Source organism: Pristiophorus japonicus, chromosome 1 (genome assembly GCF_044704955.1).
Source record: "Pristiophorus japonicus isolate sPriJap1 chromosome 1, sPriJap1.hap1, whole genome shotgun sequence".
NCBI lineage: Eukaryota > Metazoa > Chordata > Chondrichthyes > Pristiophoridae > Pristiophorus > Pristiophorus japonicus.
In genome coordinates this window covers 267,272,994-267,300,988 of record NC_091977.1, presented here as the reverse complement: position 1 = coordinate 267,300,988, position 27,995 = coordinate 267,272,994, and the positions used below count along the sequence as shown (strand labels likewise).

The window sequence follows — 27,995 nt, the reverse complement described above, 5'->3', positions numbered from 1 at the left end:
GGCTCTCTTAGCTGGGTCCCTAAGTGCCCTGGCATTGACTTTTTTGCTTCTGCTTCTGCTGCCCCCTTCGCTTTGGGGCTATGTTGATGTCGATGATGGATCGGATTAGGCGATGGTCCATCCAGCAGTCATCAGCTCCTGTCATGGCACGGGTGATGCACATATCTTTGCGATCCCTGGCATAGTCGAGCAGGTGCCAGTGTTTGGAGCGAGGGTGTTGCCCCGATGTCTTGTATTTGTCCCTCTGGCGGATCAAGGTATTGGTGATGACAAGTTCATGCTCTAGACATTTTGGCTGGAGTTGGTTTTCCCCACCCCCTCGCTGCCGATCACACCTCCCCAGAGGTCTGTGTCCCTGCCGACCCTGGCGTTGAAGTCGCCGAGGAGGATCAGTTTGTCGCCCGTGGGGATGCAGGTCAGGGATTTTTCAAGGTTGGAGTAAAAACCCTCTTTGGCCTCATCTGTTGTATCGAGCATTGGGGTGTAAGCACTGATGACTGTGGCGCATTGATTCCGGGATAGGCGGAGTCGAAGAGTCATGAGACGTTCGTTAGTCCCGCAGGGGGAGTCTTTGAGGCGGTCGACCAGCTCGTTTTTGATGGCGAGGCTGACTCCGTGGAGGTGGCGTTCTGCCTCTGGTTTCCCTTTCCAGAAGAAGGTGTAGCCTCCACCTTGTTCCTTGAGCTGGCCTTCTCTTTTCCGCTGGGTCTCGCTTAGGGCTGTGATGTCGATATCAAAGCGTCTAAGTTGCCGGGCAACTATGGCGGTGTGGCGTTCCGGTCTGTCGCTGTTGGGGTTGTCCATGAGGGTCCTGACGTTCCAGGTCCTGAACTTCATGTTAGAGGAGTGGAAGATGCCTGTGGGTGATTTCTTTTAACGTGGGGTGATCGTTGCACGCCGGCTACCACACGGGCTTAACTGAGCGAGGTCTTGGTCCAGTGGCAAGGGGGTCCAGGACAACTGGAGACCAGGCACTGCTATATGGGCCCAATTGCCTACGGCGAAGTGTTGGCCGCAGGCTCGGCGCTGGGTAGCGCCCTTGGTGGTAGCAGGCCCAAGGCTTGGTTGGGGGCAGGCATTGGGGGGGCCAGCGGTGCACTGGGGTTCAGAGTGGAGGGGCAGGGAGATCACAGCCATTGTACTCACCAGGTGCTCGAGGAGGAGAGGCGACCAGGCCATCAGTGGGGAAGGAGAGGTCCAGATTGTGGTGGGGAGGAGGTTGAGGCCCGATAGCCAGGTCCAGCCCCCCAGTCGCCGCAGGAGGTTCAGGCGGGAGGTCCAGGTTGCGTCGAGTTGTCCAGCCGCTGCAGAAGGTCCAGCTGGGAGGCCCAAGTCACGCCGAGTCGCCGCAAGAGGTCCAGCTGGGAGGTCCAGGTCGCATAGGGTCATCCAGCCATTGCAAGAGGTCCAGCCGGGAGGCCCAAGTCGCGTCGAGTCGCCGCAGGAGGACCAGCCGGGAGACGCCGATGTGGCGGGAGGCCTGAGGTTATCCCAAACTTTGGAATTCGCGGGGTTGGGGTCAGGGTGACGATTTAATTCTTTAAGACCCTCTATTGGCTCTATAAGGTCTAGGGCTGGGGCTTAGGGAGGATTAGATAGTGGGAGGCGAGGAGTTGAGGACCGAGGAACTGCTTAGTAGGGAGCTCCCTCGGGAGCTGCTACCCCGACGGCCGCCTACAATAAATGTTCAGTTGGAAGTCAACAGCCAAGAATGGCCAGTGAAAAATTAACATTTACCAGTAGCTTTTCAAATAGTACAGAATCTCCATCAATCTGTTCGCTGATGTAATCAACATGTTTTTATTTTGGTATGCTTTCCAAGCTGTCAAGTAATCAGCTGGAGCAATGGCTGCGGAACTCACGCTGCAGGTTGACGAGACATGGTTCCTGAGCTGTGTGAATCCCGTGGCTTTTCAGGGAAATTTAACAAGTAGAGGGAAAAAGTCTCAAGTGCCTGTAATGTACCTCATATTGATTTCAATTGGGTCCCCTGCCAGGTTAGGTCGGCTCCACACTGACAGATTTGATAGCAGGTTCCCGACCCGCTATCAAAAAAAACAACTTTCCCACCCGACCTACCACTGATCACTGCTGCCACCGTGGAAAATTCAGCCCGATGCCTCTGTTAAAACTAGAATAATTATTTTCTCACATCTTCCTGCAGCAAAATTAACTCAGACTTTATTACATGATTTGTGTGTATTTTTTTGTTATGAAATTACTATATTCTTCAAAAAAGTTGATGTCAAAACAGAATAATGATTTTGAAATCCGATCCAAGTGCAGCCACAGACTCAATGATTATCTCAAGTGCCTGACTTCAAAATGCAACATTGTGTAATGTAAAAGAAAAAGAAAGCTGCAAATGCTGTAATATAAAATAGAATACATTGGAAATTCACAGTAGGTATATCCACATCTGAAAAGATAGGTTAATGTTTCTGAGAGCAGATAAGAGTCCAGAGTTGGATATGATGACTCCTGTTGCAGAGAGACAGTTAATGGGTTTAATAGCCTCCAAATTTCTTTTTGAAAAGCTGGAACAGGATTTAAAAACTGGTAGCTGCTATGCCAAGATCATCATGCAAGATGTGTTTTGACTTTACAGCCAGGATGCATAGAGACCTGGTTTGGAGGTAGGAATCCATCCACTGGGGGCATTTCCACTTCAAAGATTGGTTTGTAGAGCTAGAACAGAGTAAATGTAGCAAGTCCTCCTTTGCAAGTTTTTTTGAGGCCTAGCATGACTGAAAACAACAGCAATAGTCAAGGTCAAGCATATTTCAAATTAAGTGGGGGAATTGCCACAACAAAGCAGCTTCAGTTACTACTGTCTGGAGAGCAAGCTCAATATTCTCTCGTGACTCATTGCTCATTAATACTAGCTAGCTGCATCTTTCCTTGAGTAGCTTATCTGCTTGCTGGTTAGTACAAGTGAAGCTTCATCTTGTACCAGCTGACACTCAAGAAGAGAAGTTCAGGGTTGATTATGATCCCAAGAAGATTCTTAACGCCTGCATGTCTCCCACACCAAATAAGCGCACTATAGTGGTTAATATTAGCGGCTTCCTGTGATTTATAGTTTCCCTCAACAATATTTAGCCTGGAATCATCTCTGATACCATGAAGTAATTAGATACCTACTTAGGCTTCCTTCCATGAAATTGAAGTAGCAGTTGTCCAAGTGAGTAGGGCCATCTTTCCCTTCTCAGCAGACAAATGGTCCCTTTTTAAAAAAAATAGGCATGCTTGCAAGGACTGGGTTGTACACTTGCAGCACTGTACTTTCACCTCTGGGCACTTCATTACAAAACGGATTTGATGGGGATGAAATGTATTTGCTTCCTCTAGGGTTATATAAAAGAAATGTCTTTAATTCTGTCAAACACTCCAAAAGAATTTGGATCAACAGCATAAAGCTAGTTGCAAATTGGTGCGAGATTGGTAATTTCACTCAGAGTGGCTTTAGGATGGCTGTTGTGGGAAATAAAGTTGTCATACTACTTCAGTCATACTACTTCAGTAGGAGATAGTTGTCTGAGGTTGGGGTTCATGCATGTTATAGCATAGTACAAGAGAATTCTGCTCTGCAACTAATATTTACTATACTTGCCTTGTGACTACTTAATCATGACACTGGGTAAAAAGTGTATAATTTGCAGCACTGATATCTCAATAAACACAAAACAATCACCAAAAGGAAGAAACTGGACATGCTTGCAAATGTATACTTATCTAGTTGTCTGTGCATAAGATTTAATGTGTACCTCAATGAGTATTTGAATTGAAAATGACTTCCTTCAATACAAACAGAAAATGCTGGAAATATGCAGCTGGCCCATCAACATCTGTTGAGAAAAAATGGCTTAATGTTTTGGGTGACCTGAATAATAGATTGACACTGACTCATGGCATCATGAAGTTAGAGAACTTATTTGATATTAACCAAACTTTAACGTGTGTAGTTTTAGTATTAATGCCCAGTGATTTTAGGTGGGCATCAGTGCAGCATTTGCAGTAAAACTCAGGTTGCTAACGAAGTTGCTGAAACCATGTGTAAGATATTGAATTAAGTTTGTATCGAGTGTAATATAACTTTAGTCAAAGTGACTTCCTCATCACAGATTAGTGAAAATAAATTGACACAAGTGGGACATTCTACTTCTGTATGCATGATTACTAACTTGGAGTAGTAAATTTGAAATATCCTGCTGGGGGGCAGTAGTTTGCCAAACAGATAAATCAAAGGCCCTGAATTTGTGGTCAGTGGCGTAGCTAAAGAGTATGCCACCGACATAGCCAGGAAATATGCACTTACCTCATGCGAACCCCCGAGTTGTGCGCAGCGTAGTGCCCCACGGAACCCAGAAGTGCACCGTTGTGCATAAGCGAACCTGGGATCACATGAGACGGTGCTCCTTTCATTTCTTGACTCTTAGCCAATTACCAATCCAGTACTCCCAAAGTGATATTCTGGGTAAATGGGTAATGCAACCAGTGTGGTGTTCATTGAGCAAATTTTTTATGTTGGATATATCACTATAATACAATGTAAGATCTATTTGTTCGGTTGAAGTAGTAATTTTATTTTTTAATTGATTAATATAGAAACCCTAGGTGACTGTAGCCAGTGTTTAAAGCACATTGAATTGATCTGAAAAGAGTTTCCTACAATGCAAAATATAGTAAAATTTCTTTGAAGTGTATGTCGACTTACTTCTAAAAGTAAATGTTTTGGAATTAGACATTTTTTTAATAATTGAGAAGAAAATGCCCGTTGTTTGATGTGGATTATGGAAGTGAAAGTTTACATGTGGTTTATATCGGGGTGCCGTAAATATTCAGAGTTAGCAAACTGAATTTTTTACACAGATGTTGAGGCATTTATGTGTAGAATATGGTTTAAAATAAAAAGCTACACCTATCTAATGGCAGCAAATAATTGAACATGCATATTTAAATATGTTTACACCAGACTTTAACATTTTCAGTGTAATTACCTCGCAGTAGCTGGGCAATTAGCCCAACTTTTCACCAGCACGTTCATTTGTATGAGGGAGGTGAACGATGCAGTGAAGCATATGTGCAATCGGAACTTGACAGATCGCAGGTTCGGGATTTAGCGCAAGCGCATGTGGAAATCACAAACTTGCGGTCAGTTTTAAAGGCAATATGAGAGTACGCCGTCATACCAACTTAAAATTTTCCCCAATATGAAATGTATAACTCCATAACGCGTTCATGGTTATGTGGAGACAGATTTCTTGGTGTATTACCATGACCAAACTATGATGTATTTTATTCATATAACTTATTCATCAACTTTTTGTACAAATATATTGTAGCTGAACATAACTGATTTTAATAAACTTTTAATTTATATTTTGTTACAAGAAAGTCAGTACATCTTTGCCTGAAAATATCTTCAATGTCATTTTAAAAAGAAGTTATATTTGTTTGCCATTTTCACGTTTTAAGATAATTCATTCAATTTGAGTGTGTGTATGTATAATAATGATATGCAGTACTAATCGTTCTTTTTGGTATGTTCAGTGATTTTCATTTTCCTGTTAACAAATGACCATTAGCTAATTTGTTGGATTTTTTTCCAAAATCTGTTGAGACTTCATGTTCAACAGAGAGGGCAATAATCTCTTTGAACAGTTCATTAAGCAACCATTTGTCATCCTTTTGTAGTGGTGTGCACAAAGTTGTAAAGGATTTTTGTTTATGTGCAATACTAGCAGATTCTTGTTGCGACTGCTGTTAGTAATGGTGAAGGTGATTTAGTTTTAGTCTGTGTGTCTTTAGCATCTTTTATCAGATGTAAACTGCAGGAACATAATTGCTTAATGTTATTGATTCTGGCTTTCTAAGTAAGATAACTCAATAGAATTAATGACAAAAATGCAACAGAAGTGTAGCTAAATGTAGCTTTAATGTCCAAAGTGGTCTTTCATCAATTTAATAAAACCCATGATGCATTTCCTGAAGGCAGAGAGGTATTCATCTTAATTCTTTTAAGTAGCAAAAAGAAATGTAATATGAATTGTTTATGGCAGAAATTATTCTATTAAATTGTATTTAAAATCCCTTTGATGCTATTTATAATTAGATTTCCTTATTTATTATGTATAAATCTTACAGCCTTCAATTTTGCCCCTGCTCCTATATACTTTTAATCGTAATAATTTGGACATGAACATTTATTATATTTTCAAGAATATATTATTTGCCCACAGCTGAAGCTCAATTGCATTTTTTCCCTTCATATTTTAAGTCTTCTGCACAGTTTAATATTTATGTGTATTTCAAACACAGATTTACACAGAAAATACTGCTCAGAATGTCCAAGGTCTTTTTGCATTCTAGATATAAAGAAATCTATGAAATCCTGTATGCAGATTTTTCTTTCGCTCTTGTAATTGATCTTTGACCACGTTTATTTGACAATGTTTGAAAATCTGGAAATAAATGGTTCATATCAGTGAAAGTGACCATGAAGTTGTGTGGTTGCTGAAAAAACCTGACTGGTTCGCTATCTCCTTTCGGGAAGGAAATCTGTGATCCTTACCCAGTCTGACCAACATGTGTCTCCAGTTTCACGTGGTTGATTTTTAATTGCCCTCTGAAGTGGTCTAACAAGCCACTCCGTGTATCAAACTGCTATAACGGATCAAGAAGGCCCACCACCTTCTCCAACCAACTTGGTTAGGCAGTAAGCGACACCCATGTCCCAAGACTAAATAAAAAAAATAAGCAGGCAATAAATGCAATGCTCAAAATGTTTTCTAATGTGAATTGCAGATGCTTGTTTATCAAAAATGTTTCAATTCCAGTATTTTTTTTTGCCTTCTCAGTGTACCTGCCGGAAAGACATGGTTAAGATATCCATGGATATCTTTGTAGAAAAATTTCAGCCAAGCAGGTACACACTCTGGAAACAAGGAAAGGACATTCAAACTATTGATCACACAAAACCCACTCCTGAATCAACTCCTGAGCTGGAGACTTGGCAGAAGCAAAGAAAAGCAATTCAAAAGAAATCTGGAGTGTCTATGAAAAGGTAACTTCTTCCACTCATAATTAAACCATAAATATGCAACACAAGTTAGTTAATGGCGTTGAACTGCTTCAAAGTCAGTTAATTTGCTGGCAAAAGTGGCTAACTAATCTTGCCATTCCCCATATGTTCCTTGAATGAACTTTGTTTAAGAACATAAGAAATAGGAGCAGGAGTAGGCCATATGGCCCTTCGAGCCTGCTCCATCATTCAATAAGATCATGGCTGATCTTTGATCTCAACTCCACCTTCATAGATATGCAAGTATTTTAAGTAATGGGTGACTGTATGTAATGCAAACATTAAATATGCAGTTTGAAAATACTTACTGCTTACTATTACGGAACCCTTGATTAACAATACTGATTAAAAAATAGCTGTTCTCAAAACATTATGGAATTCATTGCCTTAGTTTTTATTTTGATATTACATTGCCAGTAGAAATGAATAGATACAATTCAGGATCAGTTGATTGGGGAAAAGGTTGATAGGGATACAGATAATTTTATCCAAGACTATTCCAACCTGACAGTCATATCTTCTGCAGTCTTTATCAGTTCAGAACTCGATCTAAAAAGATAAAAACTCGAGAGGATGAAAGGACATTCAACGAACCTGTGGCTAAAGAAACAGCTACAGCTGAAACATTTGCAGATGGTATCAATATTAAAGAAGACCGCAGTGGAGGAGCACTGAAAGAAGAGTCTAGCAATACTCAAGTAATGAGTACCGGAGAAGAATGTATTGAGGAAATCCAGCTGGATCAGAACCTATTGGATAAAGTTCAGTCAGCAGGTGAGTTATGTGTATTATGTGTTCCTTTTTATAAACAGTTCAAAGCCATGAATCTTCAGTGGACCATTGTGAAATATATATATATATAATATAGACTTGGCTACTCCAACTCACTCCTGGCCGGCCTTCCACATTTCACACTACGTAAACTTGAACTCAGCAGCCCATGTACTAACCCGCACCAAGTCAAGATCACCCATCACCCCTGCGCTTTCTGACCTACATTGGCTCCCAGTTAAACAACGCCTCGATTTCAAAATTCTCATCCTTGTGTAAAAATCACTCTATGGACTTGTCCCTCCCTATCTCTGCAATCTTTTTCAGCCTCACAATCCCACAAGATGTCTGCGCTCCTCAAATTCTGGCCTCTTGAATATCCCTCATTATAACTGCTCAACCATCGGTGGACGTGCCTTCAGCTGCCTGGACCCTAAGCTCTGGAACTCCCTCCCCAAACCTTTATGCCTCTCTACCTCTCTCCTCCTTTAAGACGCTCGTTAAAACCTACCTCTTTAAACAAGCTTTTGCTCATCTACCTTAATTTCTTCTGTGGCTTGGTGTCAAAATTATTTGTTTGTCTGTAACACTGTTGTGAAGCATCTTGGGATGTTTTACTACGTTAAAGATGCTATATAAATAAAAGTTATTATTTTGAATTTTCAGTAGAACATTGCGATATCAAGTTAACTGTTTCAAAGTGTCTTTGTTGCCAGTTAGTCTACAGAAATTTTCTGAACATGACAATAATTTTTACTGGGTCAATGAATAATTGTATTGCGCTGAGTTACTCTATCTCATTTGGAGAGGCAGCTGGAGTGCTGCAGTTGACATTAGCATTGTTTAGCCCGGGAGAAGAAAATAGACCCTATCATTTGCTTTTGATCACTATCGTGCAGTCCTTCCTGGGAATGCATATTACTCGATGCTGGGTGGGGACGAGGTCAGCCTTGGGTTGCCCACTACAGTTGAATAAGTCTGTTAGCGCTCAAGTGAAGAGCAAAAGGTGGTGGAGGACTGCTGCCACCTATGGAATTATATCCCTTCATGATTTATCATTCAATAGTGCAGGGGTGAAGGATTAAAGGGCTCAAATTTCCCCAGGTGTTGCCCTGTTTTTTTTGAGTAAGTAGCTTTTTTTGGAGTAACTTAAAAATCGCAAATTTCCCCATTTAATTTGCTCCAGTGTAAGTCAGTTAGTTAGGTTTTTTTCTAGTTTAGTTTTTTCTCTCCAAAAGGGAGCGTGACCAGCCACTTACGCCTCTTTTGGCCATAGAAGCAAATTTGGCCAGCTAAAGGTTACTCCAAACTAACTTAGGTCAGTGTATGTGGCCACTTTTGTAGGCACAGAAAAACCTTACCTACATTTAAGAAATCAGCGCAGGTAGCCAGAGATGGGGGTGAGGTGGGGGCGGGGGGGGTGAGTTAGAGGATTCTAAAGCACTAAACATCTTCACAACATCTTCAGCACAACATCATCAAAAATAAATGAAAGATAAATCAGCTACTGAAAATAGATCAGTCCTACCTTGCCGACTGCAGAACGCGCCGGCTAGCCCTCCCGTCAGGGCGGGGCGGCAGGCACGCATGAATGTAGGGGTGAGGGATTTTTACTTTTTACAGTTGTTCCTAAATGTTGTGTGGTCCTAATGGAATATGATTCAGTTTTAATGCAAAATATCTTTTATTGGATATTTTACAATGCACTTCAACAACAGCAAAGAAAGGCTGCACCCATCCCTCACCCACATCTTGGGGAAAGTGCACTTCCTCATAGGGTCAGCGATGGTAGTGGGGGGAGTTCGGGGCCTGGCTTGGGTCTCACTGGTGGCTGGTGCATGGATTGAAGTAGGAGTGGCATTTGAGCATCCGGCCTTTGTGCCCTCATTGCAGCAGTTAGCTCCTCATGGCATCTGCCATCGTTTGCACTCCCTCTGAAATGCCCGCCCTCACTTCCCGTCTCAATGCTGAGATTTCACCCGACAGTGTCTCATCATGCACCCCACTGAAGGTCGCCATGAGTGATCTTGTAAAGGCATTGGTCTCCTCACCCAATGACACAACCTGATTAACATCTGATGAAGGCTGCATCTCAGGAGAGACTGGTTGGCTTCTCCTTCCCCTCGCCATGGGTTAGCCTCGTGGCACCCCTCCAGGGCTGTGATGGTGGGGCATTGGGTGTTCCAACATGCATTTCTCCACCGCCACTGGGACCTGCAACCTCAGAAGGTGTGAAACCATGGAATGTCGCCGCAGAGCTCATGGAGGTTTCTGGCAGTGTGATGCCTTCCTTGTACTATGGACTGATTCATATCACGATCAGCATTCTCCCGTGAACACATTTCCATGGACCCCTCCTCTCCCCACCCATCTTGGTCTGGAGCGCACGCATGTGGATCTTCAGGATGTTCAGGATTGTCATCATCTTTTGCAAAATACAACAGAATAGTCAAATGGTTTGCAGCACAGGAGGGGGCGGGATGGGTGGCATGAGTCGTCTCACGCGTAGCAGGCCAGTCAGCAGGTTGATTTGAAGGGCGACTATGCATTTTAATGACTCGCCCTCACCCACGTGTGTGGGTCCAGCTTGTGCAGAGCTGATTCTTTGTCTGCAGGTGCGACTCAGCAAGGCAGCAACCCTCTGTTCCAGGGGTGATAGCTGGTGCAGATTTGGTGGCCTTCCTCCTGTTGTAAGTCTTTCCCTTTTGTGGGCCAATTTCTTCTGCAAAGATGAAAATATAACTTTTCACACATAGTGTGCTTCTGATGGGTGGGACATATACAGATGGTCATATTTACAATTGCAATTCCATTTAAAGATGAAGATATTACTTAAACTCACTGGCTTCCAGATCTTGCGGTATTCACCCCTGCGGAGTATTCTTCTGCAACTAGGTTCCATCGTCTTCTCATTTCCTTGGGTGGAACTTTTGTGGGACCACTCTTACTGATATCCACCTCCAGCCATTTGTCCTCAATGACAGTGACTAGTTTTTCCACTTCCTCATGGAGGAAATTCTTTGTTCTTGTTGCACTCTCTTGTGTCATTGGTGTATTGGACTTACACTCAGGTAATATTGAAAAATCACAGTTCTCACCTTTCTTCCACCTATGCAGCACTCCTTTCCACTCCCTCAGCCACCCAAAAATCACTATTCACACCTTACCTTTATATGTGGTCCATTGCCAATGCTTCCGAGGCACTGAGGACGCTCTCCCTTTACTTGGCCGATTGCCAAGCTTCCTGCTCCATGCGCGCACGCTGAAACGCGCGGTGCGCATGTGCACGCTGAAACGGACATGCGTCCCCCTGCCGGCACTCGATAGACGTTGGGCCCAAGCCCCGCCCCTCCTGCCGGCTGCGCTGAGCAAGTGCGGCCCAAGCTCCGCCCCCCGCAGGTTTCTCAGCGCCACACCACGAGACCACAGGGATCCAAGAACGGCCAAATTATCCCGGTAAGTTTTCGGCGTGTTTTTTCCCTCCACGAAGTCGGCGTACCATGGCTAACAACTCCGCTCTAAACGGCTGAGGAAATTTGGGCCCAAAAAGTGGAGAACCATTTGAGTAGTTAGGAAATTTATAAGGATTAGTGATTTGTAATAAGACAGCTAGGCCGTGAATTAAAATATGCAGAGCAACCAAAAATATAGATGCAAACCAAATACTGCAGATGCTGGTATCTGAAATAAAAACAAACAATGCTGAAAATACTCAGCATGTCAGGCAGCATCTGTGGAGAGGGAAACGGAGCTAATGTTTCAGGTCCATGATCTTTCACCAGCACTGGAAGGTGTTCGAGATGAACAGTCTTTAAGTAAGTGCAGAAGTAAGGGCACAGAAAAAGAACAAATAGGAGAGGTGTGTGATAGGGTGGAAGGCAGGAATGATTAAATGGAAAAAGTAATGATGGTGCAGGGAAAAATGAGGTGATAATGAGATGGGACTGAGTAGCTGTAAAAGGTTACAGCACATTGGCAGAGAAGGAAGGAAGGAGGGAAGCATGGAAAATTTGGCAAACAACATGAACTTGTATTTATATATGTGTTGGCAAAGATTGGAAGGCTCCCATGGCTTGAAAGAGTGGCGAAAGAAATACAGGTAGACCTCAAGGATGTGGATCAGCCCGCCAGTTGTGCACTGGTTGGGAATCCCCACCACAAGTACCAGCCCACACCACCTTAAGTTGTTAAGCTTAATGCTAAGGTTGGAGGGCTGTAAAGTACCAGTCTAAAGAGATGATGGAGGAGTTGTGGGCTCAGAAAGCTTGAGAACTGATAAGTGTGATCCTTCAGGACTCTCAATCTCCTTCAATTCCAGTTGCAAAATTAATCAAACCTTCAATTCCTTCGTTTCTACAGTGTCATTCAGCACTGGAGATAATTACAAAATGGACGCGTTAGTTTGCAACACCTAACACTCTGATTGGGTCTCCTTGATCACCAGACCTGATTGCTGATTGCTTCCCTTGGAGGATAAGACAGCAGTTTCTTTGGAATGTGTAATTAGAACCGCCCTGCCTATCGTATCAGTTACTTTGCAAGGTGTAATTCGAACCATTCTGACTACCGACGCCAGACAGAACAGAGCTCACTTGGAACAGACAGGGCTCACTCTCATGGGTGAAGACCTTCTCCCACCCCCTCCCCCCAAACAGCTTCCTGCCCTCAACCCCCACCACCCAAGTGCTTGACCACCTCCCTCCCCATCCCTTCCTTACAACACGGTTCAAGTTCCTGACCATCTCATCCCCGCCCGCATTCCTGACCTTCACCGCCTGCCCAAGTTCCTCCCCCACGGATTCATGACCTTCTCCCCAAAACAAGTTCCCAACCTTACCCTCCCCCCGCTCCCCCATTCCTCAACCCCTGGCCGTAAATGGAGCATTGTGTGTGGGTCACGGATCATTAACAGGTTTATTGGGTATGAAGTGAATAGTGACAGTGTCGTGACTTCCAGATTTTATCCAGTCCAATGATGTCACTTGCCACACACACACCGAGTTTTCCGAGAAATCAACCAGGCGTAGGGGGAGGAGAGGGAGAACGTGGTAGGGGTGTAAAGATGGTGGGGTCGGAAGAACGTGATCCATATTAACATCTGGATCATGTTCTTGCTCTCAACCCACAACTTCCCCCCTTTAGACGTGGATCTCACGTTCTTCCCCCATCCCCACCGAACTCTCTGCATCTTTACTTCCGTGCCCCCAACCCTGCACCAGCCACCGTTCCTGATCATCTCTCCGAGTTCCCTCTCTGCTTCCCTTCTCTTTGCCGCCTCCTAGTCTCTCTCTCTCTCTCTCTCTCTCCACTCTCTCTCCCCCCCCCCCTCCACTGTCTATCTCTCCGCCCCCACCGCACTGTCTCTCTCACTCCCCCCTCCCACTATCTCTATCTCTCTCTTTCTCTCTCTCTCTCTCTCCCTCTCTCTCTCTCTCTCTCCCCCCACTCTCATTAACACCTCCACTCTCTCCCCCGCCCGCCCACTCTCTCCCCCGCCGACTCTCTCCCCCGCCTGCCCGCCCGCTCTCCTCCCCGCCCGCTCTCCTCCCCGCCTGCTCTCCTCCCCGCCCGCTCTCCCCCCCGCCCGCTCTCCCCCCCGCCCGCTCTCCTCCCCACACTCTCTCTCTCTCCTCCCCACTCTCTCTCTCTCTCCCCCACTCTCTCTCGCTCCCTCTCCTCCCCACACTCTCTCTCTCTCCTCCCCACTCTCTCTCTCTCCTTCCCACTCTCTCTCTCTCTCTCTCTCTCTCCTCCCCACTCTCTCTCTCTCTCTCTCTCTCTCTCTCTCTCTCTCTCTCTCTCCTCCCCACTCTCTCTCTCTCTCTCTCTCCCCCACCTCCCCACACTCTCATTCTCCTCACTTTCTCTCTCTTTCTCCTCCCCACTCTCTCGCTATCCTCCCCACCCTCCCCACTCTCTCCCGCTCCTCCCCACTCACGCACTCTATTTCTCTTCCCCCCCTCCCGCTCTCTCTCTTCCCCCCTCCCGCTCTCTATCTTCCCCCCTCCCGCTCTCTATCTTCCCCCCTCCCGCTCTCTATCTTCCCCCCTCCCGCTCTCTATCTTCCCCCCTCCCGCTCTCTATCTTCCCCCCTCCCGCTCTCTATCTTCCCCCCTCCCGCTCTCTATCTTCCCCCCTCCCGCTCTCTATCTTCCCCCTCCCGCTCTCTCTCTTCCCCCCTCCCGCTCTCTCTCTTCCCCCCTCCCGCTCTCTCTCTTCCCCCCTCCCGCTCTCTCTCTTCCCCCCTCCCGCTCTCTCTCTTCCCCCCTCCCGCTCTCTCTCTTCCCCCCTCCCGCTCTCTCTCTTCCCCCCTCCCGCTCTCTCTCTTTCCCCCTCCCGCTCTCTCTCTTTCCCCCTCCCGCTCTCTCTCTTCCCCCCTCCCGCTCTCTCTCTTTCCCCCCCCCCCCGCTCTGTCTCTTCCCCCCCCCCCCCCCCGCTCTCTCTCTTCCCCCCTCTCCCGCTCTCTCTTCCCCCCCCCCCCTCGCTCTCTCTCTTCCCCCCCCCCCCGCTCTCTCTCTTCCCCCCCCTCCCGCTCTCTCTCTTCCTCCCTCCCGCTCTCTCTCTTCCTCCCTCCCGCTCTCTCTCTTCTCCCCTCCCGCTCTCACTCTTCCCCCCCTCCCGCTCTCACTCTTCCCCCCTCCCGCTCTCACTCTTCCCCCTCCCGCTCTCACTCTTCCCCCTCCCGCTCTCACTCTTCCCCCCTCCCGCTCTCACTCTTCCCCCCTCCCGCTCTCTCTCTTCCCCCCTCCCGCTCTCTCTCTTCCCCCCCTCCCCCTCCCTCTCTTCCCCCCTCCCGCTCTCTCTCTTCCCCCCTCCCGCTCTCTCTCTTCCCCCCTCCCGCTCTCTTCCGCTCCCCTCCGCGCGCGCGCGCTCTTGCCCCCACCCCCCACCCGCTCTCACTCTCTCCTCCCCACTCTCTCTCTCTCTCTCTCTCACTCTCTCTCTCTCTCTCTCTCTCTCCCCCACTCTCTCTCTCGCTCCCTCTCCTCCCCATTCTCTCTCTCTCCTACCCTCTCTCTCTCTCTCTCTCTCTCTCTCCTCCCCACTCTCTCTCTCTCTCTCTCCTCCCCACTCTCTCTCTCTCTCTCTCCTCCCCACTCTCTCTCTCTCCTCCCCACTCTCTCTCTCTCTCTCCTCCCACTCTCTCTCTCTCTCTCTCTCTCCCCCTCTCCCCCACTCTCTCTCGCTCTCTCTCTCCCCCACTCTCTCTCGCTCTCTCTCCTCCCTACACTCACTCTCTCTCCCTCCCAGTCTCTCTCTCTCTCTCTCTCCCAGTCTCTCTCTTCCCTCACCCACTCCCCCACTCTCTCTCTCCCCCCCACTCTCTTTCCCCCCCCCCCCCCCCACTCTTGGAGGATTGCTGACTTCTCAGAGGTTTCTCGGGTTAGAGGAGGATACAGACAGCAGAATTTTTTATGTGCTGAGGTTAATGAAGAATGGGAGGCCAGCTTAGGGCAGCATTGGAATAGTTGAGTCTGAAGATGACAAACGCATTGATGAGGGTTTTGGCAGCAGATGGGCTGAAGGAGGAGCAAAGATGGGTGATGTTACGGAGGTGGGACATAGATGGTCTTTATGATGGAGAGGATATGGGATTGGCAGCTCAGCTGAAGGTCAAATAGGATGCTGAAGTTGCGAACAGTTGGCTTAAACTTCAGATAGTGGCCAAGGAAAAGGATGGAGTCTGATGCAAGGATATCGATTATATGGTGAGGCACAAAGACGATGGCTTCCATCTTCCCAATGTTAACTGGAGGAAATTGCAAATTGTCGGACAAGCTAGCTGAATACACAGGCAGTGGCACGGTCTTGAGAGATGATGGAGAGGCAGAGCTGCATGTCTTCAATGGAACCTGATGCCATGTCTTCATTTGATGCCATCAAGGGGCGACAGCATGTACAAGAGGAAGAAGAGGGGGTCCAAGGATAGATCTATTGGGGATGCCAGTGGAAATGGTGTGGGGGTGGATGCATATTTTCTCATTCATTACGAGCGAGGTATGGATTTAATTTTCAGAAATCGAGTAGGAAGTATTTTATGTTCTAAATCTTTCATATCACTGTTAAAATATTTTAAGTTATGGTACATTTGCTTATTAAAATTATAATCAATGTTCCCTTTAAACGACTGCGCTGCGGCCTGGAGCTCCCGCACAGCCCTCTCACCGGTTTTTAAATGGAAAACCACACGTGGAATTTTGAATGGGCCAGGCAATCCGTTTATCGGGGCCAGGTGGCCCCCCAAGAATTTGAGCGATCATTGATTACAACGTATGCAGTTTAAAAAAAATTTGCATGCCGTCTTTGAAAAGTAGGCTAAATTACCTGGTTATGTGCAAACTTCACATAGTTTCATACTGTTAACAAGCCATAAGGCTGATGAGGTTGCTTTGCGAAATTAGCCCTAAACTTTGATTACGTGAATAAAATTCTGCTGAAAAATTGATTGCATGAAAATAGAAGGAATATATATATGATCTAAAAATTCACCGACCTTGCAACCGTTTTTTTGGCGCTATTTCGCCATTTTTTGCGATCAGCGGGAAATTCAGAGACGTCTTGTGGCGGCGGTTTTTAAGTGCCGCTGGGGAGCGGATTACCGCCGTGCAAGATTTGAAATATCGTTTTTGCCAAAAATGTGGCTCAGCGTGCACCCGTATTTAGGGCGAGAAATACCGGCAGGTAAAAAGCTGCGTTGCAGACCTTGGAGCAGCGGTAAATATGAAGACCTGCAAAAAAGCTAAGTTAAAGTTTTTATTTTTAAATTCTTTTGCAGTAATTTGCTAGTTAAGTGTCTTGTGAATGTTTGGTCATTTTTTATTTTTTGTTTTTCTACCCCTCCCAAGGCCTCTCTCGCAGCGGTATCGGCCTCGGAGTAAAGTTGCAGAAAATTTGCGGTTAGCACCATGAATCCTCTTGCAATGCCAATTTTTATCGCTGTGCAAATTGAAGCTTGAATTTTAGGCCTTGTAGCGTGGAGCAAAAGCAGAATTTAAAATACCGTTTTTGCCAAAAACTAAATTTCGAGTCCATTAAAATGTTAATTTGTGTTAAAGGAAGTCATTGAGATGTGGCCAGCAATCATATTATAATCTCAATTTTTTATGATTTTAATGTTGCAGGTGGTACCATGTCGATTCCTTTTCTAATAGTTGCAATGAACAATGTACCATGTGCAATGCTGAAATAGAGAATTTAAATCTTGCTACAGACTATTATTTTCTGTTTAAAATGTCATTGTATTTTGCATAAATTTGCCTTGGGATTTATAATTCATGTGTTTTTGGTACATTTCTATTCCTATGAATTATTATTTGCATTATTCTTTGCACGCTGGGTGCTTACCATTGTGACATTATTTACACGACTTTGGTATACAGTGTTTTGCTATTCCTCATTATGTGTTGCGCTTCTTCCATGATAACCTTTCCTGTTGATAACACTTCCTCTCTCATGGATCTTCTTTCCTTTTATCTTTACTGTCTTTATTGGCTTAAAACATTGAGTTTTATTTCACTGCCTACCTCCTGTTTCAATATTAAAGGTACTGAGCTATTTATTATACCCTTATTGTAATTTCAAAATTTAAAATCAATCTAATGAAAGGAAATCATTCCAAGAAATGAAATGTTTTCTGTAATCTGTCATCGTTAATTTTGAAACAGGTAGTAAATGTACAGATTATCTGCTTCAAGCAGGCTCCAAATGCCAAGTTATATATGGGGCTGTAGTGTAATAGATGGTTAGGGGTGCATTATAATGGTAGGCAGTCCTTTGTTGTTTGGGGCATACCTCAAAATTGATGAAATGCCAAATTCTATAAAAGCAACAATTGGCTCGGCCATCTGTTTTACACATTTTTTTATTAAATATTGATGGACTTACTAAGCCCTAATAAGCAAACCACCCAGCTGTACAGTTGGCGACGATATTGGTGATTGAGAACCATGGATGTGTGATGCCCGATGGTGAAAAAAAATGTTTGTTGATTATTTCCTTGCTATGCACATGCAAAAATACAAACGTTCTTCACATAGCGCTATAATACTACTGATATTGTTAAATTAATTATATTGCTAAATGCAAATGTATGAACAAATAAAGTGCAAATTTAGAATAATGAACAATACATACTGCATTAATGACATTGGCTATAAAAATTGCTAAAATAACAAGCCTCAGGTAATATTTCACCTGCCATCGAGAGAAAAAGAATCCAAGGTAATAATTCAACCATTGATAACTAATCCAGTGTACCCAATTGATTAATGTTTTTACAATGTATTTGCATTGGACGATGGCACATATTGCATCATTAGATTGACTCCAATACATAATTTATGTTTAGCGTTCTATCTAACACCCAAGTGCTATATCATCACTGAAAAACATAAATTTATATTTGTATAAAGCAAGTTCTTTTTATATATGATTATATGGCTCATGTGGAGCATAAACGCTGGCTGACTGGCTGTACTGTTAATACTAATTAATACTATGAATAATGAGGATATATGATAATGCTGTAGTATCAGTCATCGTAAATAAAATGTCATGTACTGACTCTCATATTTGACAAAGGAGTTACAACATAGAAACGGGCTATTGGGCCCAACTAGTCTATGCCGACGTTTACTCTCCACGCAAGCAATTAGCACTAATCAAATCTGCCCACCTTGTTTCCATTTCCTGTCAACATCTTTTTGTTTCTCCACCTATCCAATCTAACTTTAAATGCTGACATGTTTTCTGTTCAAACCACTAACCATGGAAATAAATTCCACACCATGAAAACTATACAAAGAAGTTTCTCTTGCTCTCTGTTTCAAATATTGCATCTGAACACTCATTCTTGACCCTTCAACTACTGGGAACAGTTTGCTTCTATCTACCCTGTCCCGGCCTTTCCTAATTTGAAACACTTCTATCGTATCAAAGGTGATAGTTTCTGGATTACTACCTGAGCCATGCACAAATTGGAATAACGATAAACTGATTAAAGGTTTAAATGCATGGTTGAAAGAGTGGTGGGGGAGGCAATGGTTCCAGTTTGGTATTGGCACCAGTACTGGGGAAAGATGGAGCTGTTCCGTTGGGATGAACTCCACTTAAACCAGGCCGGGACCAGTGACCTGTCGAATTAAATAACTAAGAGCGGTAGAGAGGGCTTTAAACTACTAAGTGGGAGGAAGGGTTCAGATAAGGTTTAATCTATAAGTCTTGAGAGAAAAGTCAAGGCTGCAGAGCTGAGTCACGATATGGGTAAAATCAAGCAGGTTATCTCAGGATGGGACAGAGTGTTTAACAATGGTAATAGGACATTAGTGACTAAGGCCGCATCAGGGAAAAAGAGCAAAAATGTTAAATTAAAGGCGCTATATCTGAATGCATGAAGCATTAGGAACAAAATAGATTAATTAAAGGCACAAATAGAGATAAATAGGTTTGATCTAGTAGACATTACTGAGACGTGGTTGCAGGGTGGCCAAGGTTGGGAACTAAATATTCCAAGGTACTTGATGTCATGTATCTTATATTATTATATATAACTGTATCCTAACATGACATGACCTGTAACCACCAGCATACCTTACCACCAGGGGTGCACTTGCAAGAGACAGGTATATAAGGACAGGTCTCAGGCAAGTGCAGCATTCCCGAGCTGTGAAATAAAGATGCAGGGGTCCAGAATGACCTTGACTTCACTACATGCCTCGTGTGAATCTGTACTGAGGGGACAAGACTTCACAGTGGCGATGGGTTACAGAATCCACAGAATGGCGAACAACGGATCAGATGAAAAGTACAATGCGGGAGACAATTGGGAGGACTTTATAGAAAGGCTCCAGAAAAGCTTTGTAACCAAAGACTGGTTAGGCAACGATCAGGCAGACAAGAGAAGAGCCCATCTCTTGAAAACGTACGCTTTAATGAAGGATCTGTTGGTACCCGAGAAACCAGCAAGCAAGTCGTTTGAAGAATTGAGCACACTGGTAAGAGACCACCTGAAGCCAGCGAGCAGCCTACACATGGCCAGACACAGGTTCTACAACTACAGACGCTGTGTGGGCCAGAGCATACCCGACTTCATGGCGGAACTTCGGAGGTTGGCTAGTTTAAGTGAGTTCTCCAAGGAACTGAGGAGAGAAATGCTGAGAGACTTTTTCATTGAAGGAATAGGCCACGCAGGCATATTCCAAAAGCTCAGAGAGACCAAGAACCTGACCTTAGAGGCAGCAGCACTGGTTGCACAGACATTCTTAGTAGGGGAAGAAGAAACGAGGTTGATTTACAATGCAGGTACGTCAACTAACAAAATATCGGAAGAAGAAGTTCACAGCACGAAACAAGCTGCTACCCCCACACACAGACAAAACCGGGGAGAACAGACTCTCGACAGCAAGCAGAAGCCATCAAGGGCCACAGGAATGGCCGTTCACACCTCATCAACCCACAATGCGAGCAATCAACTACAAACTGAGAGAAGCTCAAGAGAGATCAGCCAGACGCAGCTCATTCTTTCGGAACTCTTTGAACAATGGAACAGGTCTGTGCTGGAGGTGTGGGGGTGGGCACTCGTCAAGGGGATGTCGATTTCAGCAGGCTGTTTGCAGAAATTGTGAATATACAGGGCATTTGCCCGCATGTGCAAAAAAATGGCAGCTCGGCTGGTATACGAATCGGATGGATCGGAAAGCGGACCAGAAGATGGTGGGGACAGTACCCGGGACACCGGTGTACAGCGGGTCAACACGATCAATGGCCGCTGCTCCTACAACAGGACGCCTCCTATAATGATGAGGGTCCTACTCAACGGGATATCTGTCAACATGGAGCTGGATACAGGAGCGAATCAATCTCTCATGGGCGCTCAACAATTTGAACAACTGTGGCCGCATAAAAGAGACAGACCAAAACTCACAAGGGTCGACACCACACTAAGGACCTATACCAAAGAAATCGTACCAGTCCTCGGCAGCGCCATGCTCTCTGTCACACACAAAGGGACAGTGAACCGACTTCCCCTGTGGATTGTCCCCGGAGACCCCCCAGCACTGCTGGGGAGAAGCTGGCTGGCAAAACTAAACTGGAAATGGGATGATGTCCATGCCATGTCATTAGAGGAACGGACCTCCTGCTCAACAGTTATAAAGCGATTTGAACATCTCTTTCAGGCAGGTGTGGGCACTTTCAAAGGGGCCAAAGTCAAAATCTACATCACACAAGATGCTAGACCGGTCCATCACAAGGCCAGAGCTGTACCCTATGTGATGAGGGAAAAGATTGAACACGAACTAGACAGGCTTCTGCGGGAAGGCATTATATCACCTGTGGAATTTAGCGACTGGGCAAGTCCCATGGTCCCAGTCATGAAGCCTGATGGATCCGTACGAATCTGTGGGGACTACAAATCTACCATAAAGAGAGTCTCCCTACAGGACCAGTACCCGCTGCCCAGAGTGGAGGACCTATTTGCCACATTGGCTGGAGGTAAACTTTTCTCAAAATTAGACCTCACATCTGCGTATATGACGCAAGAATTGACCGAGGAGTCCAAGCTACTCACCACCATCAACACACATCGAGGCCTTTTCATGTACAATCGCTGCCCATTCGGCATCAGGTCGGCAACTGCCATATTCCAGCACAACATGGAGAGTCTGCTCAAGTCCATCCCGGGGACGGTTGTATTTCAAGACGACATACTTATCACGGGCAGGGACACCGACTCCCATCTCTGTAATTTGGAAGAAGTACTAAAGTGGTTGGATCGGGTCGGCCTACGAGACAAGAAATGCAAGTGCCTGTCTCTCGCACCCGAGGTTGAATTTTTGGGCAGAAGGATTGCCGCTGATGGAATCCTCCCAACAGAGTCCAAAACAGAAGCAATTCGCCTGGCATCCAGGCCCCGGAATGTCTCAGAACTGCGCGCCATTCTCGGGCTGCTCAATTACTTTGGGAACTTTATGCAGAACTTAAGCACGCTGCTGGAGCCTCTCCACGTGCTACTCAGGAAGGGGTGCGATTGGTTTTGAGGGGACGCCCAGGAACGCGCCTTCAATAAGGCACGCAACCTTCTGTGGTCCAACAGTGTTTTGACTTTCTTTGATCCAGGTAAAAAGCTAGTTCTCACAAGCGATGCCTCAGCGTATGGGGTCGGGTGCATTTTGCAACATGTCAATAGTGTGGGCAAATTACAACCCATAGCTTATGCCTCCAGGTCACTTTCGCGGGCGGAGCGCGGGTACGGAATGGTCGAGAAGGAGGCGCTCGCGTACGTGTACGGTGTCAAAAAGATGCACCAATACTTTTTTGGGGCCAAGTTCGCGTTAGAAACCGACCAGAAGCCCCTCACATCCCTCCTATCCGAGAGCAAGGCAATAAACGCCAACGTCTCGCCGCGAATTCAACGGTGGGCACTCATGCTGGCGTCCTACGACTACACAATAAGGCACAGACAACTATGCCGACGCGCTCAGCAGGCTACCCCGGAAGGGTCTGACGAACAGGACTGTGAGATAGTCATGGCAATCAATGCCTTGAGTCCACAGGTTTGCCCATGACGGCTTGCCAAATCAGAGCCTGGATGGCCAGCGACCCCATCCATAGTAAAAAGATGTGTCCTAACGGGTAACTGGGCAGAGGCTCGCGATGCCTGCCCCGAGGAATTAAAACCCTTTCACAGGCGCATGCATGAGCTATCACTACAAGCAGACTGCCTGATGTGGGGCAGCCGAGTAGTCATGCCTCTGAGGCAGAGAGGCATTTGTCCGGGAGCTGCACCGCGAGCACCCGGGGATTGTTCTCATGAAGGCCATAGCCAGATCCCACGTCTGGTGGCCTGGTATTGACGCGGACTTGGAGCTCTGCGTCCGAAGGTGCACCATTTGTGCCCAACTCAGCAATGCCCCCAGGGAGGCTCCACTGAGTCCCTGGCCTACCAAACCGTGGTCGCGGGTGCACGTAGACTATGCGGGCCCATTCATGGGCAAAATGTACCTTGTAGTTGTAGTTGCATTTTCAATGCACCATTTTAAACTCGAGCACAACCTCCACCACTGTGGAGAGCCTCGCAACCATGTTTGCAACGCATGGAATCCCTGACACATTGGTCAGTGACAATGGTCCGTGCTTCACCAGCGCAGAATTCCAAGAGTTTATAATTGACCACGGCATAAATCACGTCAAGACGGCACCGTTCAAACCGGCCTCCAACGGCCAGACGGAGAGAGCAGTGCAAATCATTAAACAAGGCATGCTTAAAATCCAAGGTCCCACGCTGCAGGGACGCCTGTCGCGACTGCTGCTGGCATACAGATCTCGTCCGCACTCACTGACTGGGATCCCCCCCGCGCAACTGTTGATGAAAAGGACTTTAAAAACAAGGCTCTCATTAATCCTCCCAGACATGCACGAAATCGTTGAGGCAAAGCGCCGTAAGCTGACTGAGTACCATGACAGAAATTCGAGGGGGAGATGGAATGAGACAAAGTGTTTGTACTAAACTATGGCAGGAGTCCCAAATGGCTTGCAGGGACAGTAACGGGCAAGGAAGGAAACAGGCTACTGGCAGTACAAATGGACAATGGCAAAACCTGTCGGAGGCATGTCGACCAAGTCAAAAACAGATTTACCAACAGCATTGCGGAACCAGAGGCAGACTACAATGTGGAACTCGCACCACACCTGGTGGACAGATAGAGGGAACAACCTGAGGAAAGGGCAATCCTAACGGACAGCCCAGGCGAGTCAACAACAATCACACCAATCGAAACAGACAGCCCAGGCGAGATACCAGCAACCACACCCAAAGAAAAACAGACACCAAGGCAAACAATTGAACCACAACTCAATCGCTCCACGCGAGAGACTGAACCTATAAAGACAATCAGACCTTGGGGGAGGGTGATGTCATGTATCTTACATTATTATATATAACTGTATCCTAACATGCTATACATGACTGTAATAAGATATGACCTGTAACCACCAGCATACCTTACCACCAGGGGTGCACTTGTAAGAGACAGGTATATAAGGACAGGTCTCAGGCAAGTGTAGCATTCCAGAGCTGTGAAATAAAGGTGCAGGTCCAGAGTGACCTTGACTTCACTACATGCCTCGTGTGAATCTGTACTGAGCGGACAGGACTTTACAATTGACTTTTAGAAAAGATCGGTACAATGAAAAAGGAGGTGGGGTAGCCCTGATAATAAAGGATGCAATAAAGGCAGTCGTGAGAAAGGTTCCTCGCCCAAAAAATCAGGATGTAGAATCAATATAGGTGGAGCTCAGAAATAACAAAGGGCAGAAAACACTGGTGGGTGTAGTTTACAGTCCCTGAACAGTAATAATAGTGTTGGACAGAGTATAAATCAGGAAATTAGAGGAGAATGTAACACGGGTAATTAATAATCCTGGGGACTTCAATTTTCATTGACTGGGAAACCAAATTGGCAAAAGTAACTTGGAGGATGAGTTCATGGAATGTATTCGAGACGGTTTTCTAGAATATGTCGAGGAACCAACTCGGGAACAAGCTATTTTAAATCTAGTATTGTGTAATGAGACTGGGTTAATTAGTAATTTTTTAGTAAAGGATCTTCTGGGGAAGAGTGATCGTAATATGATTAAATTTCATATTAAGTTTGAGAGTGATGAGGTTAAGTCTGAAATAAGGGTCTTAAACTTATAACAAAGCTAATTATGGAGGTATGAGGGGTGTGTTGGCTGAGGTAGATTGGGGAATTAGATTATAAAATAAGCAATGGCAAACATTTAAATAAATAATTCATCATTCTCAGTGAATATAAATTCCCTTGAGGAATAAAAACTCCAGTGGAAAAGTAAAGAAAAAGTATTGGAGCAGTTAATGGGACTAAAAGATGAAAAATCCCATGGATCTGATGGCCTATATCCTAGGGTTTTAAAACCCTGCTGTTCAAGAAAGGAAGGAGAGAAAACAGGGAACTTTCGGGCTGTAACTATTTGTAACACCAAATTCTGGTTGGTCCCCTTGGAGGGCAAGACCAAATTTTTGATTGGTCCCCTTAGAGCACAAGACACACCCAGCAGTTTGTGTAGGATGTGTAACGAGGGGCCAAAATTGCGGTCAATTCGAATTATGTGATATTTTAGTGCCGGTGCAGAATTGGCCTCTTTCAATAAGAAAATGTTGGTTGCAGTAACGGGGCGTTCGCACAACGTGTTTGTGGGGCACGATGCTCAGTGCCGCGCTCAGCACATCAGCAAGATGGGGTGCCGGGCTGCATGTTGGTGGCCCGGCTGCATCGGCGGTCACCATTGTCGGGCCGACTGAAAAATCGGCCGGCAGAGAAAAGATGGCGGCCTCAGTATTACCACCGCTTTAAGGTTGGCCAGGGCGCACCAGCTGACAGTTACATTGCCCTGTGCCGACCTCGTGTCCCGCGTGACAATTTTCCCCATGCGGCGCAAAGGAATTGGCGCAAACCACTTTGTGCCGGCATAGCCCTGTGGGGCTATTTCGGGGGGTGGGCGCAATTGTTGCCGTGCCCGGGCGAAAACCCTTTAGTGCTCTGTTTGCGCTTCCCGGAGGCACGAACGGGCCTTTCTGAGAGAGGCAAATTCATCCTCCCTGCCTGCCCCTAATCGGTGTGTAATATGATTCATTCATTCTGACAGCCAGCTCCAGAGCTCAACAGTGTTAACACTGCTGCTTTCAGAGAACATGCAGGGCTCGCCCTCCCGGGTTGGGAGCACACTCACTCTGGAGTTACAATAGGAAGGGTTGAGACCATGCAGGAATTTTAAGAGGATGAGAATTTTAAATCAAGGTGTTGGTGGACAATGTTCCCCCTAATACAAAGCAAAATACTGCGGATGCTGGAAAACTGATTTAAAAACAAACAGTGCTCCGAAGATCAGGCAGCATCTGTGGAAAGAGAAACTGAGTTAATGTTTCAGGTCGAGACCTTTTGTCAAAACATGGTGCAGCAGTAAAAGGAATCGAGGTGGAAGACCGTGGTCCAGGCCGAACAGAGAGTGCGAGAATGCGATCTATTTTCCCACCCGGATCACGTTCTTGCTCTCATTTCCCCCTTAGACCGAGATCATGCTCTTTCTCACCTGAGCTCCTGACCTCCAACCCCCCGCCCCTGTGTCCTTACTGTCTCGCCCCTCTCTGAGATACTCTCTCCCCTCTCCCCTCTCCTCTCTCAGATCTCCTCTCTCCCTCTCTCCTCCCCGCTCCGATCTCCTTCTCTCCGATCTCTCTTCCCCCCCCTCCCCCCGATCTCTCTTCTCCCCCCCGCCCCCCCCCCGATCTCCTCTCTCCCCACCCCCTCTCGATCTCCTCTCTCCCCACCCCCTCTCGATCTCCTCTCTCCCCACCCCCTCTCCGATCTCTCTCCCCACCCCCTCTCCGATCGCTCTCCCCACCCCCTCTCTGATCTCTCTCCCCAGCCCCTCTCCGATCGCTCTCCCCACCCCCTCTCCGATCTCTCTCCCCACCCCTTCTCCGATCTCTCTCCCCACCCCCTCTCCGATCTCCCCTCTCCCTCCTCCCCCCTCCCGATCTCTCTCTCTCCTCCCCACCGATGTCCTCTTTCTCTCCCCCTTCTGATCACTCCCTCCCACCTCCGATCACTCCCTCCCACCTCTGATCACTCCCTCCCACCGCCGATCGATCTCTCTCCTCCGATCTCTCTCTCTCCCCTCCGACCTCTCTCTCCCCTCCGATTTCTCTCTCTCTCCCCTCCGATTTCTCTCTCTCTCCCCTCCGATCTCTCTCTCTCCCCTCCGATCTCTCTCTCTCTCTCTCTCTCTCTCTCTCCCCTCTGATCTCTCTCTCTCTCTCTCTCTCTCTCTCTCTCTCTCTCTCTCTCTCTCTCTCTCTTTCCCCTCCAATCTCTTTCTCTCTCCCCTCTGATCTCTCTCTTTCTCACCTCCGATCTCTCTCTCTCTCTCTCCTCCGATCTCTCTGTCTCTCACCCCTCCGATTTCTCTCTCCCCTCCGATCTCTCTCTCTCTCTCCCCTCCGATCTCTCTCGCACTCCCCTCCGATCTCTCTCGCACTCCCCTCCGATCTCTCTCTCTCTCCCCCTCCGATCTATCTCTCTCCCCTCCGATCTTTCTCTCTCTCCCCTCCGATCTCTCTCTCTCTCCCCTCCGATCTCTCTCCCCTCCGATCTCTCTCTCTCTCTCTCTCCCCTCCGATCTCTCTCTCTCTCTCTCTCCCCTCCGATCTCTCTCTCTCTCTCTCTCTCTCTTACCCCTCCAATCTCTTTCTCTCTCCCCTTTGATCTCTCCCCCCTTCAATCTCTCTCCCCCCTCCGATCTCTCTCTCTCTCTCCTCTCCGATCTCTCTCTCTCTCTCTCCCCTCAGATTTCTCTCTTTCCCCGCCAATCTCTCTCTCTCTCTCTCTCTCTCCCCTCCGATCTCTCTCTCCCCTCCGATTTCTCTCTCGCTCCCCTCTGATCTCTCTCTCTCCCCTCTGATCTCTCTCTCTCCCCTCCGATCTCTTTCTCTCCCCCCTCCGATCTCTTCTCTCTCCCCCCTCCGATCTCTTCACTCTCCCCCTCCGATCTCTTCTCTCTCCCCCCTCCGATCTCTTCACTCTCCCCCTCCGATCTCTTCTCTCTCCCCCCTCCGATCTCTTCTCTCTCCCCCCTCCGATCTCTTCTCTCTCCCCCCTCCGATCTCTTCTCTCTCCCCCCTCCGATCTCTTCACTCCGATCTCTTCACTCTCCCCCCTCCGATCTCTTCACTCTCCCCCCTCCGATCTCTTCTCTCTCCCCCCTCCGATCTCTTCTCTCTCCCCCCTCCGATCTCTTCTCTCTCCCCCCTCCGATCTCTTCTCTCTCCCCCACCGATCTCTCCTCTCTCCCCCCTCCGATCTCTCCTCTCTCCCCCCTCAGATCTCTTCTCTCTCCCCCCTCCGATCTCTTCTCTCTCCCCCCTCCGATCTCTTCTCTCTCCCCCCTCCGATCTCTTCTCTCTCCCCCCTCCGATCTCTTCTCTCTCCCCCCTCCGATCTCTTCTCTCTCCCCCCTCCGATCTCTTCTCTCTCCCCCCTCCGATCTCTTCTCTCTCCCCCCTCCGATCTCTTCTCTCTCCCCCCTCCGATCCCTTCTCTCTCCCCCCTCCGATCTCTTCTCT

General features: G+C 46.8%; 1 protein-coding gene across 4 annotated transcripts in view; it reads left to right on the top strand.

The window, feature by feature from the left end:
* LOC139270369 (lysine-specific demethylase 4C-like) overlaps positions 1 to 27,995 on the top strand; it is a 632,979-nt gene that overhangs the window by 260,503 nt on the left and 344,481 nt on the right. For 2 of the 4 annotated variants that reach the window (XM_070888436.1, XM_070888435.1), the window contains exons 9-10: positions 6,861 to 7,066; positions 7,611 to 7,858. In XM_070888436.1, the coding sequence (XP_070744537.1) occupies positions 6,861 to 7,066; positions 7,611 to 7,858 (454 nt within the window). Of the gene's footprint in view, positions 1 to 6,860; positions 7,067 to 7,595; positions 7,859 to 27,995 lie in introns of all 4 variants that reach the window. The other 2 variants (XM_070888434.1, XM_070888433.1) reach the window with 1 other exon arrangement.